Here is a 21256-nt window from a genome sequence, read left to right as displayed (position 1 = left end):
TTTCCAGAGTGTGGCTAATGACTAAATGGCTAGTGGCTAATGCGGCAGATCTGACTATGACAGCTTTAACTAAAAGGAGAGAACCAGGAGGACACACAGACACGGGAGCATCCTGAAACACTGGCATCCCTCCGCTCCACCGTCAACAAACCTGAGTGATCACGAGAAGCGGCGGGACGACAGCACCAGCGTCTCAGTTTACTATAATTCCGTGTCCATGGACCCCCGGATCTGGCGCCTTTATCTATGGGGGAGCATTAGCTACCAAAATATAAACTAAACAAATGTGTTTTTAGCCTAGATTTGAAGATTGCGACTGTGTCTGAGTCCCGAACATTTTCTGGAAGATCATTCCAGAGTCTGGGGGCTTTATAAGAAAAGGCTCTTCCCCCAGCTGAGGCCTTCTGAATTCTGGGAACAATTAAAAATCCAGTATTCTGTGATCTGAGTGAACGTGGAGGCTCATAATAGGAAATTGTATCTTGAAGATATTCAGGAGCAAGCCCATGTAGAGCTTTATATGTTAATAACAAAATTTTGTAGTCAATGCGGAATTTAACAGGCAGCCAATGAAGTGATGATAAATGGGCTGATATGTTCAAATGTTCTAGTTTTAGTGAGGACCCTAGCTACAGCCTTTTGAACTAGTTGAAGTTTTCTTAAATTGCTGCTGGTGCATCCTGACAGTAGTGCGTTACAGTAGTCAAGCCTTGAAGTAATAAAGGCATGTACTAATGTTTCTGCGTCCTGAAGGGATAAGGCATTTCTAATCTTAGCAATATTGCGAAGATGTAAAAAAGCTGTCCTGGTGATACTACCTATTTGTTGATCAAATGATAAATCCGGGTCAGTTATGACACCAAGATTTTTTGCTGCTGAACCAGGTTTAACTGGAAAGTCAGCGAGATTTAAAATTAAATCTGATAATTTATTTCTTGTCACTTTTGGACCCAAAAGCAGGACCTCTGTTTTGTTGCTGTTTAGAAGGAGGAAGTTACGCAACATCCAGCCTTTCACGTCTTTTACACAGTCCTCTATTTTCTTTAATCTGTGTTTGTCATCAGGCTTGACTGAAATATACAATTGTGTGTCGTCTGCATAACAGTGAAAGTTAACGCAGGTTAACTTTCCTCAACTTAAAATGAGGTGGTCATGATGGTATTGTTGATTTGTTTAGATCTGCTTTCAAATGTCTGTGTCCTCTGGCCCTCTCTGACTGGAAGGGGGGAGGGGAGGGGGAGAGGTGACAGTCTGTGTGTGAGGAGGAGAATGAGGGGCTGAGGGGGTATTCTACATAGAGAGAATCTCCAGGATGAGATGTAACAGACATATATTTGATCATGAACTAGTGCTTGGATCAAAAGTCAATATGGACATATGTGGTATCATGATATTCATAAGAACCTGAATTTGAATAATTATCAACAAAATGTAGAACTTTAGAGCTGTGCAGCTTACCTTTGAAACACTATAACTCACAAATGCGTTAGTGTTATGAAAATGCAAAAGCTCCTTTCCCATGGTCTTTGGAATATATCTGTCTCATCTTGCTGGTACTGCATCTCTAGGTGGCAGTGTAATCAATTATGAACCTATGCAACCAGTTGTTGTCTAATTGTAGCGCCCCCTTTCTGCGCAATACGGGCATATTTAGCAGAGTACTTCAGAGTAATGACTTACATATGTGCACCAAGTTGTGTTTGATTTAGGTGAAGTTTGTTGTAGTTATAGCTCAAAGAGTGCATGGAGCCCCGCCCATGCATATTTGTTAAAATACTGCCGCAACAGCGTGTCAAAAATTCCAACTTTTGTTAATAATTATTGACCTACAGTCTATACAGATTGCAAAAATACCAGTTCTTTATTGGTAAGACAAATTTCCAGAGAGGAGTTCGAAAAGCTCCATTTTCATATACCTGACTGTTGTGGATAAACTATGCATTTTTTGACAATAGTTGCAATTGCAAAGTTGTAAGACACTATGCAGAGTATGCAATAAAGCAAACTGCTTGTCAATATGTTTATATTTCACTGAGATATTCCATATTTTCATGTAGAAAATTTGAATTGCGCCCCCTAGTGGCTATCGTAATGAAAATTATGTGCTTAGGAAGTGCTGCCATGGACATACCATGCAAGTGTCATGATGATAGGAGCTTGTTATGGTCATGAAACAGCTGCTGAAATTTGACTGGTCAATGGCGGCCATGTTTTTTTGAATATGACATCATCGTCATAGAATCTAAGTCAGCTCATCACCCACTACATGCATACCAATCGACATGTCAATCGGCAATCCTGTGAAGCGTAACAATTTTTTTGCTGTTATAGCGCCCCCTAGGCTTGCAGTTGCACAGCCAAGTACTTATGGCTTCCAGCCCTTATAGGGATCAAGCATGTGAAGTATCATAACATTCGGAGAAAGCGTTTGTGAGTTATAGCTGTATTTGTGTGATTTTTGGAACGCGAGCTCAACCCCTGTATTTGGGCGAAGTCTGGAAGCCGAGCAGAGATGAAATGCCAACTTTTTTTGAATAATTATTAAAGTTCAGATTCTTAGGATTCTGCTGATACCACATATGTCCATATTGGGTACATTTCCAGAGACTAGTTCGCGCTCAAAAATATGTGCGATTTTGCATATTATGCAAATTAGCTCAAAATCTAAGTAGGCGGAGCTTATGGGTTCTTGAGGCTTTTTTGTAGGGTCTGACCAGCACTTGCAGTGTTTGGATCCCTAAAAAAAAGTGGAAAAAACAGAACAAAAACAATAGGGCTCCAGCACTTGCAGTATTTGGACCCATAAAAACGGAACAAAAACAATAGGGCTCCAGCACTTGCAATGTTTGGACCCATAAAAACGGAACAAAAACAATAGGGCTCCAGCACTTGCAGTGCTTGGACCCCTAATAAGATAGGAATCTGAAAACATGAAGTCTGCAGCAGAAAAATATAAGACTTCAAATATCAAAATATACAGGAAAGGGAAATGAATATAAATAAATTATGTATTTAAAAAAAATCCAGAATGGAATCAAAATTCTATTTAAACTGAAAAAAAAAAATTATGCGCAAATGAACAAAACTTTAGTCCCTAAATTAGCTCCATACTGTTCTAACTACCTACTAGAAGCACTGCATTGGTTTACCAGTTTGGTGATCTAATAAACACCATAAAGTTGCAATCATAAAGTTATAATTGTAGGAGATTTCAATATCCATTTTGAGAAGGAAAGTGACCCACTAAAAAAGGCATTTACCTCAATCTTAGACTCTATTGGTATTACTCAAAATGTAACAGGGCCTACACACTACTGCAGCCACACTTTAGACTTAGTTCTGACACTAGGTCTTAACATTGACAAAATTAATATCTTACCGCAATCCTCAGCAATCTCCGATCATTACTTAATTTCATATGAGCTACGTTTTATCCATAATATATGTAAGAACCCTCGCTATTCTACAAGGCGTATAATAAAACCATCTACCGCCCTACAATTTATAGAAAACCTACCAGAACTATCGACCCCAGTTCCAACTCCATCAGACCCAATGGACCTAGATGTACTAACTGATTACCTAGAAAATACCTGTCGATCTACTTTAGAAAAGGTAGCACCACTTAAACATAAAAGTATAAGACAGAAAAAGCTCGCACCATGGTATAACGATAAGACCCGATAAGACTTTAAAACAAACATTACGAAAACTAGAGTGGAAATGGCGATCAACCAAGCTTGAAGTGTTCCATTCTGCCTGGAAGGACAGCCTTATAGAGTATAGAAATGCCCTCACTAAAGCTCGCTCAGCATATCTGGCCTCGCTGATCTCCCATAATAAAAATAAGAGCACTGTTTAGTGTGTTTTCTAGAATTACAAAAAATCAAGCAGGTTCTGAACAACTAATTCCAGCAACTCTCACCAGTAAAGATTTTATGGACTTTTTTAATAATAAAATTGAGAATATTAGACAACAAACTCTAGCCACAGGATCAAATCCATCCTGGCTGCCACCTGATGTGAATGAAATAAAACATAATATAACTGTAAAAGAAAGACTTGAAACCTTTTACCCACTCCCACAATTAGAACTAGAGAAGATTATCACCTCCGCAAACTGTACAACTTGCACACTTGATGCAATTCCCACAAAGTTGCTCAAAGAAGTACTACCAGCTATTATTGATCCTCTTTTAACTATAGTAAACTCATCGCTTAGTCTGGGCCATGTACCCAAAGCTTTTAAACTAGCAGTTATTAAACCTATGATCAAGAAACCAAATCTTGATGCTAGTACACTGTCTAATTACAGGCCTATTTCTAATTTGCCATTTCTGTCTAAGATCTTAGAAAGAGCTGTGGCCCAACAACTTAGTTCATATCTACATAAGAATCATATATATGAAAAATTCCAATCTGGATTCAGGCAACATCATAGTACAGAGACAGCTCTAGTCAAGATAACAAATGATCTTCTTCTTGCCTCTGATCAAGGCCACGTATCCCTGTTGGTGCTTCTTGACCTAAGCGCAGCCTTCGATACAATAGACCACAATATTCTCATAGAAAGGTTAGAAAACATGGTTGGAATCACAGGGACAGCCCTATTATGGTTCAAATCTTACTTAACGGAACGTTATCAATTCGTAAAAGTAAACAATCTCAATTCAAATTATTCTAAAATAAGATTTGGAATTCCAAAAGGCTCTATTTTAGGACCATTATTATTTACATTATACATGTTACCGCTAGGCACAGTTATAAGAAACCATGACATTAACTTTCACTGTTACGCAGACGACACACAATTGTATATTTCAGCCAAGCCCGATGACAAACACAGATTAAAGAAAATAGAGGACTGTGTAAAAGACGTGAAAGGCTGGATGTTGCGTAACTTCCTCCTTCTAAACAGCAACAAAACAGAGGTCCTGCTTTTGGGTCCAAAAGTGACAAGAAATAAATTATCAGATTTAATTTTAAATCTAGCTAACTTTCCAGTTAAACCTGGTTCAGCAGCAAAAAATCTTGGTGTCATAATTGACCCGGATTTATCATTTGATCAACACATAGGTAGTATCACTAGGACAGCTTTTTTACATCTTCGCAATATTGCTAAGATTAGAAATGCCTTATCCCTCCAGGACGCAGAAACATTAGTACATGCCTTTATTACTTCAAGGCTTGACTACTGTAACGCACTACTGTCAGGATGCACCAGCAGCAATTTAAGAAAACTAGTTCAAAATGCTGCAGCTAGGGTCCACACTAAAACTAGAAAATTTGAACATATCAGCCCAGTTTTATCATCACTTCATTGGCTGCCTGTTAAATTCCGCATTGACTACAAAATTTTGTTATTAACATATAAAGCTCTACATGGGCTTGCTCCTGAATATCTTCAAGATACAATTTCCTATTATGAGCCTCCACGTTCACTCAGATCACAGAATACTGGATTTTTAAATGTTCCCAGAATTCAGAAGGCCTCAGCTGGGGGAAGAGCCTTTTCTTATAAAGCCCCCCAACTCTGGAATGATCTTCCAGAAAATGTTCGGGACTCAGACACAGTCGCAATCTTCAAATGTAGGCTAAAAACTCATTTGTTTAGTTTATCATTTGGTAGCTAATGCTCCAAATAAAGGCGGCAGATCCGGGGGGTCCATGGACACAGGGAATTATAGTATACTGAGACGCTGGTGCTGTCGTCCCGCCGCTTCTCGCGATCACACACAGGTTTGTTGACGGTGGAGCGGAGGGATGCCAGTGTTTCAGGATGCTCCCGTGTCTGTGTGTCCTCCTGGTTCTCTCCTTTTAGTTAAAGCTGTCATAGTCAGATCTGCCGGAGTCATTAGCCACACTCTGGAAATTTTCATATTTTCTACTTTACAAACACAAAACAGTTCAAAACTAATTCCATCCCTTTACATCTTTCTGAGTAAACGACTGCCCACCTGTCTGTCTGGACACTGATGGATGAGTGTCGAGATCCTCCTCCACGCTTCAGACAGCTGCCCACGCTCCAGCAACCACCAAGTGCCTTGAAGCTGTCCCTACACTGAAGTTCTCATGGACTACTAACTATCATCACCAGTAGATTGACCAGAGGAGGATGGGTCACCCCTTGTGAGCCTTGGTTCCTCCCAAGGTTTCTTCCTCAGCTGGGGGAGTTTTTCCTTGCCACTGTCGCCCCTGGCTTGCTCACTTGAGGGTTTTACATTTGTCTTTACATTTCATGTCAAATCTTGTCTTACTGGAATTCTGTGAAGCTGCTTTGTGACAACATCAGTTGTGAAAAGCGCTATATAAATACATTTTGATTTGATTTGATAACCACCTTGTCCTTTCACATGTTCTTCAATTCCATGTAGATATATGGGATTTAGGTAACTCGAGCCCTACAGCTAAAAAATATTTTGGATAATTAAATAGTTTAGTGGCATGTCAGTTGATGGAGTATATCTGTGCACAATACTGAGTAAATATAAAAATAAAAGTACATTTAAGTCTTTTTTTTTATTATTTAACTGTAATCTACTCTGTATATTTGTTTTGAAAGACAGTGTCATTCCCTAATATTACCTTAAAAGTATAATATTAACAGGAGAATTCGATGTGTTTTTTTTTTTAACTTTCTTTTATTTTCACTTTATGAACATCATTTGTTAATCATGATGTTATTGTGTTTGTAAATATGTAAATAACTGGAGTACTTATCATTTACTTTTTACTTTTATAATTATAAAATAGCATGTCAATTATCATATGTTGACACACCCAAAAACCTCAAATATTCCTTTGAACTTTTGCATGGAGTGTGTGTGGAGGGTATTTTCCTGTCGAGCTGTACTATCCATCAAAATCTACTAATTGGAAAATGGTACCACATGAGACTACTTTTCTAAAGGTTTATAAATTGCTTAAAAACATGTTTACTATCTGGCTATGAATTGGGTTATAAACACCTTAAAAGTAATTAATAATCATTTGTAACTCAGAGATAGAAAGTGTAACAAATACCTCTTTTTCATCTAATACTGAAATTGTCCAGGATCTTACTGAAAATGTCAAGATAAAGAATAAGCTCAGACCAAAGAGTGCATTTAGTGATGTGCGATATGGCAATGTCAGATCGTGAAGGATAAGAATTTGTCCACAATACACCATCACAGGAAGATCATTGGATATTGATTGCTAATGCACATTCAGTCCGCTGCAGTTCTTATACGTTGTTTACACACTCGGGACACCGATAATGAAAGTGAGTGCTCTAAAATGTATGACTACTGAATAAAAACCAAAGGAATTCATTATTCCATACATGAGATCTCTTCCTCACAAAAAAGGAAAAACAAAACTGTGGCGCCACGAAGCCTGAAGAGCACACAAGCAATTCTCACACACACAGCATACCAGCGTTTAGGTTGTCCCTTTTAAAACAAACCCAAATTTGAGTCTTAACATCAATCCACTTGTTAGTAATCCTTTACGTTTGTTTAAAGAGTACTTAAAAAGATAGTTCAAAATAGTATAGCAAATGGAAAAAAAATAATTTAAATATGCCCCCCGTGGATTTCTGCTATGACCGTGTAACTTGGGCTCTCAGATTTAATGACACATCAATCAAGTCTGTAGACCAATCAGGGGCGATGCTCAACCAAGGAGGTGTGGATGCCATGCTTCATCGCCTAACAGACACGCATTGCAAGAGACAATACAGACAGTTTTATATGGCAATATATGGCAGTTTTATATGGTTTTTGAGTGTGACTGACAGAACAAATCTGTACGCACCTCTCCAATTCTGTATGTGTGAACCTCTTTTTGCAAATGCAGATTACTGACCCTGTTTTGCCAGCAAACTGATTGGCCAATAGGAAAAGCTTTAACTAGTCAAATCAGAATGTGAGTTTGGTTTATCCAATCACATCACTGTTGTCACACAAAGCTTTGGAACACTGTTGCTACCTGCCTCGGACAGAAAAACAGACTATTCCCTTGACTATTTCCACAACTGTTAAGTGTGAAAAATATTAGATAAACATATTTTAGTATATAATATACTGTTAGTACTACAAACACTGCAAGATCTGTTTATTTAAATTGTTTTGCTGAAAATAAAATCAGCACTAGAGAAATAAGACCAGCATTTTCTTTATATTATAAGAGGCATGTTAACAACAAATGGTTCCTAGAGCACAAAGGAAATGTTTGAATGTAAAATCATTCTAAAGTTATAACTAGGCAGCAGAATTTTATGAGCACATTTTAATGTGAAAAGAGGATCAGAAATTCTTTTTAATATTAATCAAATATAATTACAACAGCATTTAAGCTGGATTGCAGGGTCAAAATATAAATTGTTATACAATTTAAATTGGTAACTGAGCAACAAAACACTTGCTAGGATGCGTCCCTTTTTGTATGAGATTTCTTGTTTGTAAAAGTGCGTTAAGTTGGCCTCACTGTCAGGATTCTGCCAGATGGCTATTTGCCTCTTTCTACATATAATGCCAAAATGGCAAACTTGTGATTGGTCCTGTAATAAATTATTATTATTAGATAATAATAAAATAATAAAAAAATATTATTATTATAATAATAAAATATTATTATTATTTTAAATCCTATTACTGAATTCTGTAAAGTAGATAATAATAATTATCTTAAACCTTTTTTATACATGTTTTTATATAATCAATTCTTATTGTTATTATTTTACTAACTACATATTTGTATTAACTGAGTTTTCTTGTTTCTAGGTATAAGGAGCATTGATGCTGATGAGTGGAACCTGCTATATGTGGCAGTGACCCGAGCCAGGAGAGCACTGTTCATCACCAAGAGTGTTAGCAACATTCTCACACTTGCAGGAGTGAGTTTGTTTTCTAAGTGATTTACGAATGTGCTTTGTCACCCTATTTAGAAAATACTAAGATTCTGGAGTTAATGCTAATCCCTAAAGAGGTTAATACAAAATAAAATTAAAGGAATCACTACACCAAAACAGTTGCTGATGCCCACAGGAAGAGAAAAACTTTACACATTGAATTGCAACACATTACAAGAAAATTCAGGATGTTTTAATAAGCTTGAGGATTGGTCATTTTAAATACTTCACAAAGTGATGAGTCTTCATTCTGTATTTGAAGAAATTTAGAGACTTGTTCCATTATTTCGGAGACAGGAGAGAGAAGAGTTTTGTTGCTTGTCACCCAGGCGATTTGACTGTAGGCAGATCAAGACAAGCCATTCTTGGACCTCAAAGTAGGCACAGATTGGAATTTGACCTTTGCTGTTATGTAGAGAGCAGTCAGTCCATTCTTGGCTTTGTAGTATTTTTAATTTGATAGGAGTTAGTGAAAGAGTTAGTGAAAGAAAAACCCACAATGGTCACAGAAATAACTTGAACCTAACATAAGTAATAAATAAAAAATCTATGAAAACTAACCAGTGAAAGACATTGCTTTTCAAGCATGCTTCAACAGAATTATTTAAAAAAATAAACTCATGAAACAGGCCTGGACAGAAATTAGGGTACCCATAACTTAATATTTTGTTGAACAAACTTCACTGCAATCAAATGATTCCTGTAACCGTCAATGAGACTTCTGCACCTCTCAGCAGGTATTTTGGCCCACTGCTCAAGAGCAAACTGTTCCAATTGTCTCACATTTGAAGGGTGCCTTGGCCAGACAGCATGTTTCAGTTCCTTCCAAATATGCTCAATAGGATTTAGGTCAGGGCTTATAGAAGGCCACTTCAGAATAGTCCAATGTTTTCCTCTTAGCCATTCTTGGGTGTTTTTAGCTGTTTTTTGTGTCAGTATCCTGTTGCAAGACCCATGACCTGCGACTGAGACCCAGTTTTCTGACACTGGGCAGCACATTTCTCTCTAGAATCCCTTGATAGTCTTGAGATTTGATTGTACCCTGCACAGATTCAAGTCACCATGTGCCAGATGCAGCAAAGCAGCCCCTGAACATAACAGAGCCTCTTCCATGTTTCACAGTAGGGACACTAACTGATTACAAAATTGTAGACACCTGTGATGCTAATTAGTGGACACACCTTGATTTAACATGTCCCTTTGTTCACATTATTTTCAGGGGTACCATCATTTTTGTCCAGGCCTGTTTAATGGGTTTACTTTTTAAAATAATTCTGTTGAACCACCAATTTCAATGTCGGATTTTCATTTGTTCATTTTCATAGAATTTTTATTTATTATTACTTTTGTTAGATTCAGGTTATTTCTGTGACAACTGTGGATTTATCTTTAATTAACCGAGGGGTACCAACAATTTTGACCATGTGAGTAGAAGCCAGTGAAAGTAATTCAGCAGTGGTGTAACATTAGAGAACTTGAGACAATTGAAGACTATTCATGCTACCACATTCTGGCTGAGCTGAAGGGGCTTGATGGCCAACAGATGAAGACCAGTGATGAGTGTGTGTTTGAGATAATAAGAGACTGAACAAGTATGAGTGGTCTCCCGAGAGAGAAGGGTTGGGGTTGAAAAGGAAAACCTAGACACCCAGAGTCACATAAAGACTGCATGCAACTTAATAGATTGGCCAGGGAGTTTAGAAGGAAACTGTTGGTTCATTTCCACTAAGAGAACTCTTGTTCTTCAACTGGTTCTGTCCTGGTTCTTGGAACCTTGTTGCTATCCAGCGAACTGGCACATGTTTCCACCAGTTTAGATGGGAACCAAGGATATGTCATCAACTGGGAGCATTGTGGGGTTGCTCCGTTGTGATGATTTGGTGCCAGAGCCATAAATAAACAGACTTGGTCATGACAGGTTATTGTTTATTCTTAGTTTACATAAGGTTCAGATTAGAGAGATATGATGCACCTGTGTAGATGATGTCGCCTGAACACTTTATTTGAGGCTCTGTCTCTTAAGTTTCTTAAGCTTGACACGCCCACTGATGTCAAAAGCAACTGAAAGATCCAGAAAAATCATGATCAGAAACAGTCTGTCCTCTGGGGCCAGTTTATGTGGAAAATACAAGTTTAACGCCAGACTGGTTGGGAACCTTGAACTGATTCTGTTTGGAAACAATGGATTATAGACTTAAGAATGGACAAACTGTTAATTTGTTGAAATTTTAAAGGAACACTGGATTTGGATTTCATGCTTCTGAGCTTCTCTTAGGGCAGGGGTCGAGAACATCTGGCTCGCAGACAAATCTTTAATAAAAAAAATTATAACGTTAAAAATATAAAACATTCTCATGCATTTCAATCCATTAATTTTCAACCGCTCATGTTCATGGTTGTGGGTGGCTAGATTCAATCATAGCTGTCCTCCGGCACAACACCAAACTTTTATTGGACAGTGTGTAACGTACACGGGTGGTTGTGAAGTCAGGAGGTAAACTTCCCTCCTTTTAATTAAGTAGTCAGCTAGCTAATTGCAGAAACCCTTTTATCGAAGAAGATGGCTAAAAGAAAAAAAAGATGAAGAGTATCATACTTTTCAGCAGGAATGGACAGAAGAATCCGCCTTTGTGGAGAGAGCAGGTTCTGCAGTGTGTTTAATATGCAATGATAAAATTGCATAGATGAAACAGTCAAATATAAAGCGGCACTTCCACACACGCCATACTACATTTGCATCGAAATATCCTGTGGGGGACAGCAGGAAGAAAGCATGTCAAAAGCTACTGTGCATAGTGCAAGCTAGTCAGCAGCAACTCCGTGTTTGGACCCAACAAGGTGACTGGAATTCGGCTAGCTTTGCTGGTGCTTTAGCAATTGTGAGAAACCATGCAGCACAAGAAGTCGCAGTAATGGTAAGAAGTACTTTATTCATCATTGGTTAGCAACAGCATAACGTTATTAAAAAGAATTCAGAGACTTGTTTTACTTTAAAAGTGTTGGTCTTACATAAAATGCACACATTTACTTGTATTTAGTTTTAAACATATTGTACGGCTCTCACGGAATTGCATTTTAAAATATGTGGCATTCATGGCTCTCTCAGCCAAAAAGTTCCCGACCCCTGTTCTAGCGTAATTCATATATATAGCACAGCACTTAAATTTGTTGGGAGGGGTAGGGAGGAAGTGGTTTCCTACCCTCTTCCAGATGTTTTATAGAGGAGTTTCTGCAGTGCTGAGCCCACAGTAGCAACAACAGAGGCACTGTTCTCCCTATTACATGTCAGTAGAGCATTACAATTATTTTGAAGCTATTATTTTAAGGTTAAAATATTAGTATTCCTTTTAAATAAAAAATTTTAATTTATTTTGCTACAGGAATATTTCTTGAAATCTGAGCTGTGCGTTACTATTCTGAATAAAGAGGAGTCTGTGAGATGCAGTACTAGAGAGTGTCCCAACCAGATCACTAAAGATTCATCCCTCACCATGTGTAAACTCCCTATAAAATATGTAAGTTTCTTCTTTGTCCAAATGGCCTACATACTGTCATTGTGTGTTTATGGTGTCATTCTGTAGATGCTTGTGTGTGTGTGTGTTTCAGATGAATGGTGTGGAGAAAGGTGGTGTTCTGTGTGACACTTGTGTAGAACAGCGTGTTGGTCCTGTGGCCTTTCTGCTCTCTCCACCTGAAAGGCTCAGGGCTATGCATTACACAGAAGAACAACTGGAACGTCCCATCAACTTCTCCATGCTGCTGGCTCTGCTTTAACATGTGTGCACAAATTCCAAGATATGTATGTGTGTGTGTGTGTGTGTGTGTGTATACATATATACACTGCTCAAAAATAATAATAAAGGGAACACTAAAATAACGACTTCTAGATCTCAATAAATTAAATATTCCTGTTGAAAATTTTTATTAATTACATAGTGGAATGCGCTGAGAACAAAATAACAAAAATTATCAATGTAAATCAAAATTCAAGGATTCAAGGAAACTTTATTGTTATCCGATCACATGTGGTACATAGTGTGTAACAAAATTGTGATGTCAAAGACCCAGTTTCACCCAAAGAGCTTTTAAAATGAGTTTATCTGACTGCAGTGACAATATATTTTTCCCCCCACATGCAATTAAATCCCAGAAACCTTCTTTTATAACTTTTCCTAAATTAGTATATTTTATCACTTTGGCATTCTTACATTTTTAAAACCACATTGGTAACATATTAATTTATGTATGTTTTGGCCCTGTTTGTGTAAACTTGCCACCATCCTCACATATAAGCTTGCTGCTTCCTGCATTTCAAATCTGCAATTCTCTTTTCCATCAGCAGGTATAAATACTGAAACACTGCAGTTTCATTCTTTCATGTTTGTTTCTAAATGTATTGCTGTTTAAATGACTTGTATCATTAAAATAATTTAAAAAAAGAATAGTATAATTTTTTTATATAAAAGAAAGAAATATTGATATGTACAAAATAAATATAAATATGGAATGGAATATGGATGGTAAACAATATAAATATGGAATACAGAAGGTAAGAATGAATGAATAGCTGTAGCAAAGTGTCCTAAGTGAGATAAAACGTCAAGTGAGTAAAGTGACCAAGTGTCCTCGAAAAGTGTCATTGCAGTGAATTTGTGTTATGCTAGGTGGTGGAGTTTACAAGTCTTACAGCTTATCCCATGGAGGTCTGGATTTGGAATTGTCCTCAAAATCAAAGTGGAAAATCAAATTACAGGCTGATCCAACTTCCAAATTCCTCAAGACAAGTTAAAATGAGGCTCAGTAGTGTATGTGTCCTCCATGTGCCTGTATAACCTCCCTACAACACCTGGGAGTGCACATGAGGAGGTGCCGGGTGTTCTCCTGAGGAATATCCTCCCAGACCTGGATTAAAGCATCAGTCATATCCTGGTCAGTCTGTGGTGCAACATGGCATTGATGGATGGAATGTGACAATGTCACAGATGTGCACGGAATGTGACAATGTCCCAGATGTGTCCCAATTGGATTCTGGTCCGGGGAATAGGCAGGCCAGTCCATAGCTTCATTCTTGCAGGAAACATACCGACACACTTCAGCCATATGAGGCCTAGTATTGTCATGCATTAGAAGCAACCCAGGGCCCACTGCACCAGCATATGGTTTCACAATGAGTCTGAGGATCTCATCCCAGTACCTAATAGCTGTCAGGAAACCTCTGACTAGCACATGGAGGGCTGTGTGGCCCTCCAAAGAAATGCCTCCCAACACCATTACTGACCTACTGCCAAACTGGTCATGCTGGAGGATGTTGCAGGCAGCAGAACTTTCTCCACTATATCTCCAGACTCTGTCATGTCTGTCACGTGCTCAGCGTGAACCTGCTCTCATCCATGAAGAGTACAGGGCACCAGTAGCGAATCTGCCAATCTTGGTGTTCTCTGGCAAATGCCAGTCACCCTGTACTGTGTTGGGCTGTAAGTACAAGCCCCACTTGAGGACATAAGGCCCTCATACCACCCTCATGGAGTCTGTTTCTGACAGTTTGCACAGAAACATGGATATTAGTGGCCTGCTGGAGGTCATTTTGCAGGGCTCTGCTACTGCTCCTCCTGTTCCTCCTTGCACAAAGGAGGAGGTATCGGTCCTTCCCCCTTCCTGTCTCCTGGTATCTCCTCCATGCTCTGGACATTGTGCTGAGAGACACAGCTAACCTTCTTGCTACAGACATACCTTCTTGCCATCCTGGATAAACTGCACTACCTGAGCAATTTATGTGGGTTGAAGACACTGCCTCATGCTACTTCTAGGGGTCAGAGAAAATGCAAAAGTGACCAAAATATCAGCTAGAAAGGATCAGAACAGAGGAATAGTGTGTGGTCACCACCTACAGAGTCACTCCTTTATAGGGGTTGTCTTGTGTAGTTTAAGATACACGTAGCGGAGTTGGTTATATAATTAGTCAATGATTACTTACTAATTAATTATTAATAATTCCACTGATTGGGTAATGCACATAACTTGGTTTAAGTAGAAATATGCAGTTTTCTAGATTAAAAGAGAGTTTGTTGACCTGGATTTACATAACTTAAATGAGCAAATTCCACACAGAAACACAACACACTAGTGTAGTATATAAAGCGTAATTATTTGGATGACAATAACATTCAAAACAGACAGTTAATTATTAAAGTTTCATAGACTGGACAATTTGGCAAACCACAACCCTTATATGATCTTCAATAATGTGTGATAAGATGGAATTGATAAATGTGGAGTGTGATAACTAATATCTAAGTTATAACTAGTAGCTAAAAGGGGGGGTTAATTATCAAATAATTGGAATTGGCATCCACTCTGAGATCACATTTGAAAGAGAGCCTTATTTTATTACAATGGTGGTTTTCATGGCCGCCAGCCCCAAGCAAATAATCCGGGTCCAAAGAGCGACAGTCTTGGGTGGTCTACCCACTCACTGATGTGTGGCACCAGGAGGAAGACCTCACAAGTCAGTCTGCTGGGCTCTGCAAGCATGGTTGTTCTGTGAGGGAGGCCACTCAGAATACGCCTTCTGGTCAAGCGTCTTTGTTGTCTTTCATCTGTGAGCTGATATACTTGCTTGGCCAGAATCAAGTTAACACACTGTTGATCAGTTCTAGCATGGAAACTTTATGGAGCAATAAAGAAAGGAATAAACTAAAATAACAAACTAATAATACTTAAAATAATAAGTACTCTTTCTTTCCTCTTTCTGAGTTCTGAGATTGACAGAGCCGCTGGTGATTGGTCCACAGTGTTTCAGTCACAAAGTCAAGTAACCAAACAGTTAGGATCCTTTACCAACTGTTTATCCAACCGAATGTTGCTCGTGAAAATTTAAACAAGAACAAACATTCATCTTTACAAATCTAGGTTAGGTTATATCAGGGATTTCAAGAATGTAAGGAAGTTTGTAAAATGCTATGACCTTGATTAACAAGATCAAAGTCATAGGAAGGATACGTATATAAGAATTGTTAGACTTCTTTTGATGTCACGTGGCGTTGTAGCCCGTTCCATGTGGGAGCGCAGTTGCTCCTGAAAGCTTATTCAGGATATATATATATATATATATATATATATATATATATATATATATATATATATATATAATTATATAAAAATTTACCCACACTCCAGGACCGTTGCCAGGACAGGGATAGATACATTTGGAGTGCTAAAACAAACAAATATCATGTCTCTCCACGTAAAAACAAGGCGCAGACTTCTTATTTTAACTGTTGTGCATATTTGAGACTGTAAGTAATCACTTGATTCAGTTCTTAGAACCGTTATGAATTAACAAAAGTATTTGTACCGTTTAGTTAGAGTCAGTGACTACTATTCATTCATATTACATGGTTTATGGATCTGTCAAAGTCATTATTCACTCCAAACTGAGGGTGAGAATCAGATGCAGGTTTATTTAAGTGTTTAACAATTTACAGTGTAAGTTAACACAATATTTGAAGTGAGGTCAAAACCTGAAAATCAGTACAGCAAGATAAACAAAAGGCAAATCCAAAAATAAAAACCAAGTTTTAGGCAAAAATCTGAGCCAGAAACAACTGTCTCATAATTGCAAAAGAAGCTCAAACAATAGGCCTATTTAGTAACTATCAAGACAAAATTGAGTACTTAAAGCAACTCTATGTAATATTTTTTTACCTTAAAAATACAGCTTCAACATTATTGAGATGCCTCAGTGAGCTGTAATAGGGAGAATAGATCCTCTGCTGATCTTGGCTCAGCACTGCAGAACTGCACTTTTGGAGGAGGGCAGGCACATTTTCACTTGTGTTCCCACTCCTCATTTCAATTTTTTTTCTGAGATGTCAGTATTTTAGCTTTGTTTAACATTTTTTGTTCATTCTATGACATCCAAACTAATGTCTGAGGAAATCTCTAGTAGTAAATTTGCTGCCCTCTATGAAGTGTGGAGGAGTTCATATTTTTGGACTTCCTCAAATCAACTTAAAGACTGCGGACAATAACAGTTATTGCCGTCTGCATCAATGTGACGCAGTTAGTTAGTTATTTCTGGAGAGGTGTGAGTCAGGCTACGGCGTTTGGTTCGATGTAGGGATGGGCGGTATCCAAAGTTTTCATACCGTCTCAAAATATTATCATGGTATATGGTATTACTGTGGGGAGGGGATGCTCTGTCAGGCTGCACTGAGCACAAAGTCAAGTGAATTTAGCTAAACACAGCCCAACAGTGCACACCGTTAAAGATTTTCTGAGAATTTTGTCTGTTTACAGCTTTCTTCCTCTCTCTTTTAACCGAATCTCAACGCTAAACTTACAACTGTGGAGGGTTACTGCGCTTGTGTTTTTCTCCACCTGTTTTCAGACCGTATCGTTATACCGCCCAACCATAATTTGATGTGTGTCCTATAGCGTATGTTCGAAGCAGAATCATAAATTGGGCTTAATACTCAGGCAACAGCGACATCTGTTGGTTTGGAGGGGAAACACCTTGAGTGTATGTGACAGTTGATGTAACATTCATTGTAAATCTTTGGCCATTGGTGTCAGACTAATTAATGACTATTAAAAGACCAGTGAACCAAAAGTGACACTAGAGTCTTTTCACCTACAATGCATTGATTAAGTATGAGTTTAGTTACAAGAATGATAATAGGACATGGAACCATAATAAATCATGGTACTTTTAATTTCGATACTTAAGTACATTTGAAGTTAAATACTTTTGTGCTTTTACACTACTGTAGATCTAAATTACGGACTTCTAATTTTAATAGGGTAGTATTTTACATTCAGTATCTGTACATTAACTCAAGTACAGTGTTTGTGTACTTTGTCCACCACTAGTTTGGGAAAATGATTAAAAAAAGTTGTTTTGAACACTTACTGCTGCTTGAATACAGCATTGATTCCTGAGAAGCAAAAGAAAAGTGATTTAGTGTTTTACTGTTATATATATGTTTTTTCCGCCCACTAGCATCAGCTAGGCCATGTGATCAATAGCCACTGACAAACAGTAGTTTGACTGACATAGTATTTATTTGTTTGGGGATATTTTGGTCATGTTTAGTGTTTTACTCTGATGTAAAGGGCTGGCTGGTATTTTAGTGAGAGGTTTCTGTAAGCTTATTCACACCGTTTGAGGGGAGTGATGCTGAATTAATTTCATTGTTTACCATTCCCTTGTTAGGAGCATCTCTGAGCAAAATGGCTGCATGTCTTACAATATCATATACAGGTGTGGCACCAGGTGTCTTCAGTATTGAACCATTTCACAGTAGTCTAATTTTCTGAGATACTGAATTAGGGATTTTCATTAGTTATCAGTTATAATCATCAAATTAAAACTTGAAATATATCCGTTTGTGTGTAATGAATGAGTATAATATACAAGTTTCTCTTTTTGAATGGAATTACTGAAATAAATCAATTTTCCATGATATTCTAATTTTATGACCAGCACCTGTAAGTGTAAAAGTTTCTTGTTAAAAAAAATTATGAAGTAAATGCTAAGAAGTCACAAAAACACTCTCTATACAGCTGGTAAACTTCATTTTGAAGAGCATTGCACTGAGAGCACATTAACATCAGTGCATTGTGGCATTATATATCTGCATTATATGTCTGTATTAGCAGGACCACTGCTGTTTGAGGCTCATATTTCTAGAAACCTGTGTGTTTGTGACACTGCCCTCTAGAAAAGTGGAACAAACACTCCTTTCTGTCAGCTCAGACTCATTCCACACAAATACCAAAATACTATTACTTTATCTAAATATATTTAGATAAGCAGGTTTATTCCACATTATTTATAGATTGAAATGCTTATTCCATTCAAATACTAATTATTTTTATCAACCATGTATTTCAGACCCAAAGATAAAAAAGCAGACCTAAATCCTACCAACAAAGCAACACAAATACACACTTGCACACCCCCAATGGCAAAAGTGGCAAAATGTGATAGGAATGTCAAATTTGCTTTAGGAATGCAATGCACATTTCTATTTACAATCTTATAAGATGAGATAAGATAACACTTTATTGATCCCAAATGAAATTGCAGTGAAACAATACATAATACACATACTGGTGACATACAGGAATAACCATGAATAGAGCAATGTTTAGAAGTGTGTTACAGAAATTTCACCCATGCATTTAAGACTTCCCTCTCTCAGAATCATGAACAAAACTGGGATAGAGTAAAATGATCAAAAGTACAGAGATGAACCTTTTTCCTGACAACCTTGTTGGTAGATGATGCCACACTGGAGACAGAGAGCAGGCATACCTCCAAAATGATGGGGAGAAAAAGAACATGGACAAGAATGGAATTCAAGAATGGAAAATACAATCTCACTCTGAAGAAAAGTAGTAGTCAACGAGCAGCTTCTGGTCTATTGTGAAGGAAAGGTGGCCCTGTCTCTTTTTGGGAGAATAAGTAAATGTTCATTTAGATTTACTTGTCTGATATTAAGTGCAAATTTAACACTATTTTGATAGTGGAATGTAATATTCAATCGATACTCTAAATGTGTTCTTTTTGTCTTTCTGTCTTTTTCTCTACCTCCTCTTCAGGTTTTATGTTTAATACATTTTTTATATCAAAATGTACAGTATTAAGACCAGAGACAAGATGAAAGTTTTCTTAGAAAATTTGATGACCAGGTGATTATGGGTAGATGTAATTCAGTATATTTAGACCTGGAATATCTTTATGAACAAAACTGTTAATAAAACATTGGTTGCATTAAATTATACAGAGAATAAATACATAACTATAAAAAGGGTATACTTAAATTAAAAATGCATTGTAAATCATAGTCCATAACAGAAAAAAAATGGGTTGTCACAACATAACCGTGTTTGTTGGGTTGGTGGATTTCCAGTTTTCATCTTCTGTAGGTATTATCTTAAGTAAGCACTAAGTTGGAATATACTGCACTTGGCAAAAAAAAAAATCAAAAAATTTTGTGAGCTTGCACACAAACAATATATGATTTATATGAAACAGCAAAAGTGAAATAGACATTATATGTAACCACTTATCCAGTTCAGGGTAACAGTGGGTCCAGAGCCTACCTGGAATCATTGGGCATAAGGCAGTAATACACTCTGGAGGGGGCGCCAGTGTTTCACAGGGCAACACAGACACACATATTTCACTCACACCTACGGACACTTTTGAGTCACCAATCCACCTACCAAGGTGTGTTTTTGGACCGTGGGAGGAAACCCCCGCTGACATGGGGAGAACACACCATATTCCTCACAGCCACCCGGAGCGGAAATTGAACCCACAACCTCCAGGCCCCTGGAGTTGTGTGACTGCGACACTCCCTGCTGCGCCACCGTGCGCCCCATATACATTTATTATATATATACATTTATACATCCTATTTATTTTTATTATCTGTATGCAGGAGTTACATTTTCCAGTTGAATGAAGGGTCCAGGTTTAGTATATAAACAAAATAATAAAACCAGAACCATAAAACACAGCAAGGACATATATAAATAACACACAAAAAGTCCCCTGTATGTCGTTCTTATAACGTCATGTAATAACCAACAACGGCGCTCTTAGCACAGCAGCTTTATCAGTCTTCAACTGAACGTGCTTCTGTTTGTCCAAACATTTTATACGGGTCTGAATATGTAATATATATGTAACAGTTATAAACAGAAATCAGTTTTAAACGCTACAATTTATTATTTTTAAAATACTTACGAACACGTTCCTTTTGAAGATAAAAATGTTTCTTTGGACCATTCTCAAAGTATTTAAAATTTACCAACTAATGAGAAAATAACAAAAAGGTCCAAAATACACTCTCCCTCTTCGGGGGAGGCATGTCCGTTACGAGAGAGTCGCAGACACCAGTCGAGTGAAGTTCAAAGCAAATCAAAGTATTTATTTACCAAAATACTGGATCCAGGAGAATTTACACATTGAGAACAGTCTAATACCCCTCCCAAGTGAAAATTCTGACCTCCCATCATCTGACTCAAAAAGTTATACCCATGATGACGTATAGCCTGGTGGTGAGGCGTTTCTGGCTGATTAGCGTATATTAATATGCATAATTTCACGTGTTAGTACTCAGCTCTTCACGTGCAATATTCAGGTGCCTGTTGTGACCTTGAAGACATTCATTATCCGGCCAGGCTGTCAATGGGCCTCTCTTCTCAGCACTTTTTCCCTAGAGACTAAAATTTAGGGAGTCAGAAATACACTTCAAGGCCACAAGAAGAAGCTACAGATCAGCGCCTCCATGCCCAACATTATGATGTCAGTGTGTTACAATTCTGGAGTGCACATCTGTTCGAGGTTAG

The 21256-nt window shown here is 37.7% G+C and overlaps 1 protein-coding gene across 3 annotated transcripts in view; it reads left to right on the top strand.

The window, feature by feature from the left end:
* fbxo18 (F-box DNA helicase 1) overlaps positions 1 to 13299 on the top strand; it is a 52206-nt gene extending 38907 nt beyond the window's left edge. For all 3 annotated transcript variants that reach the window (XM_066667106.1, XM_066667107.1, XM_066667108.1), the window contains 3 exons: positions 8766 to 8878; positions 12274 to 12408; positions 12500 to 13299. In XM_066667106.1, the coding sequence (XP_066523203.1) occupies positions 8766 to 8878; positions 12274 to 12408; positions 12500 to 12667 (416 nt within the window). In that variant the 3' untranslated portion in view covers positions 12668 to 13299. The remainder of the gene's footprint in view (positions 1 to 8765; positions 8879 to 12273; positions 12409 to 12499) is intronic.
* The last annotated feature ends 7957 nt before the right edge of the window (positions 13300 to 21256 follow it).

The sequence above is a fragment of the Hoplias malabaricus genome, chromosome 4, assembly GCF_029633855.1.
Source record: "Hoplias malabaricus isolate fHopMal1 chromosome 4, fHopMal1.hap1, whole genome shotgun sequence".
NCBI lineage: Eukaryota > Metazoa > Chordata > Actinopteri > Characiformes > Erythrinidae > Hoplias > Hoplias malabaricus.
The sequence above is the reverse complement of the archived record's forward strand: the minus strand, read 5'-3'. Positions and strand labels throughout refer to the sequence as shown.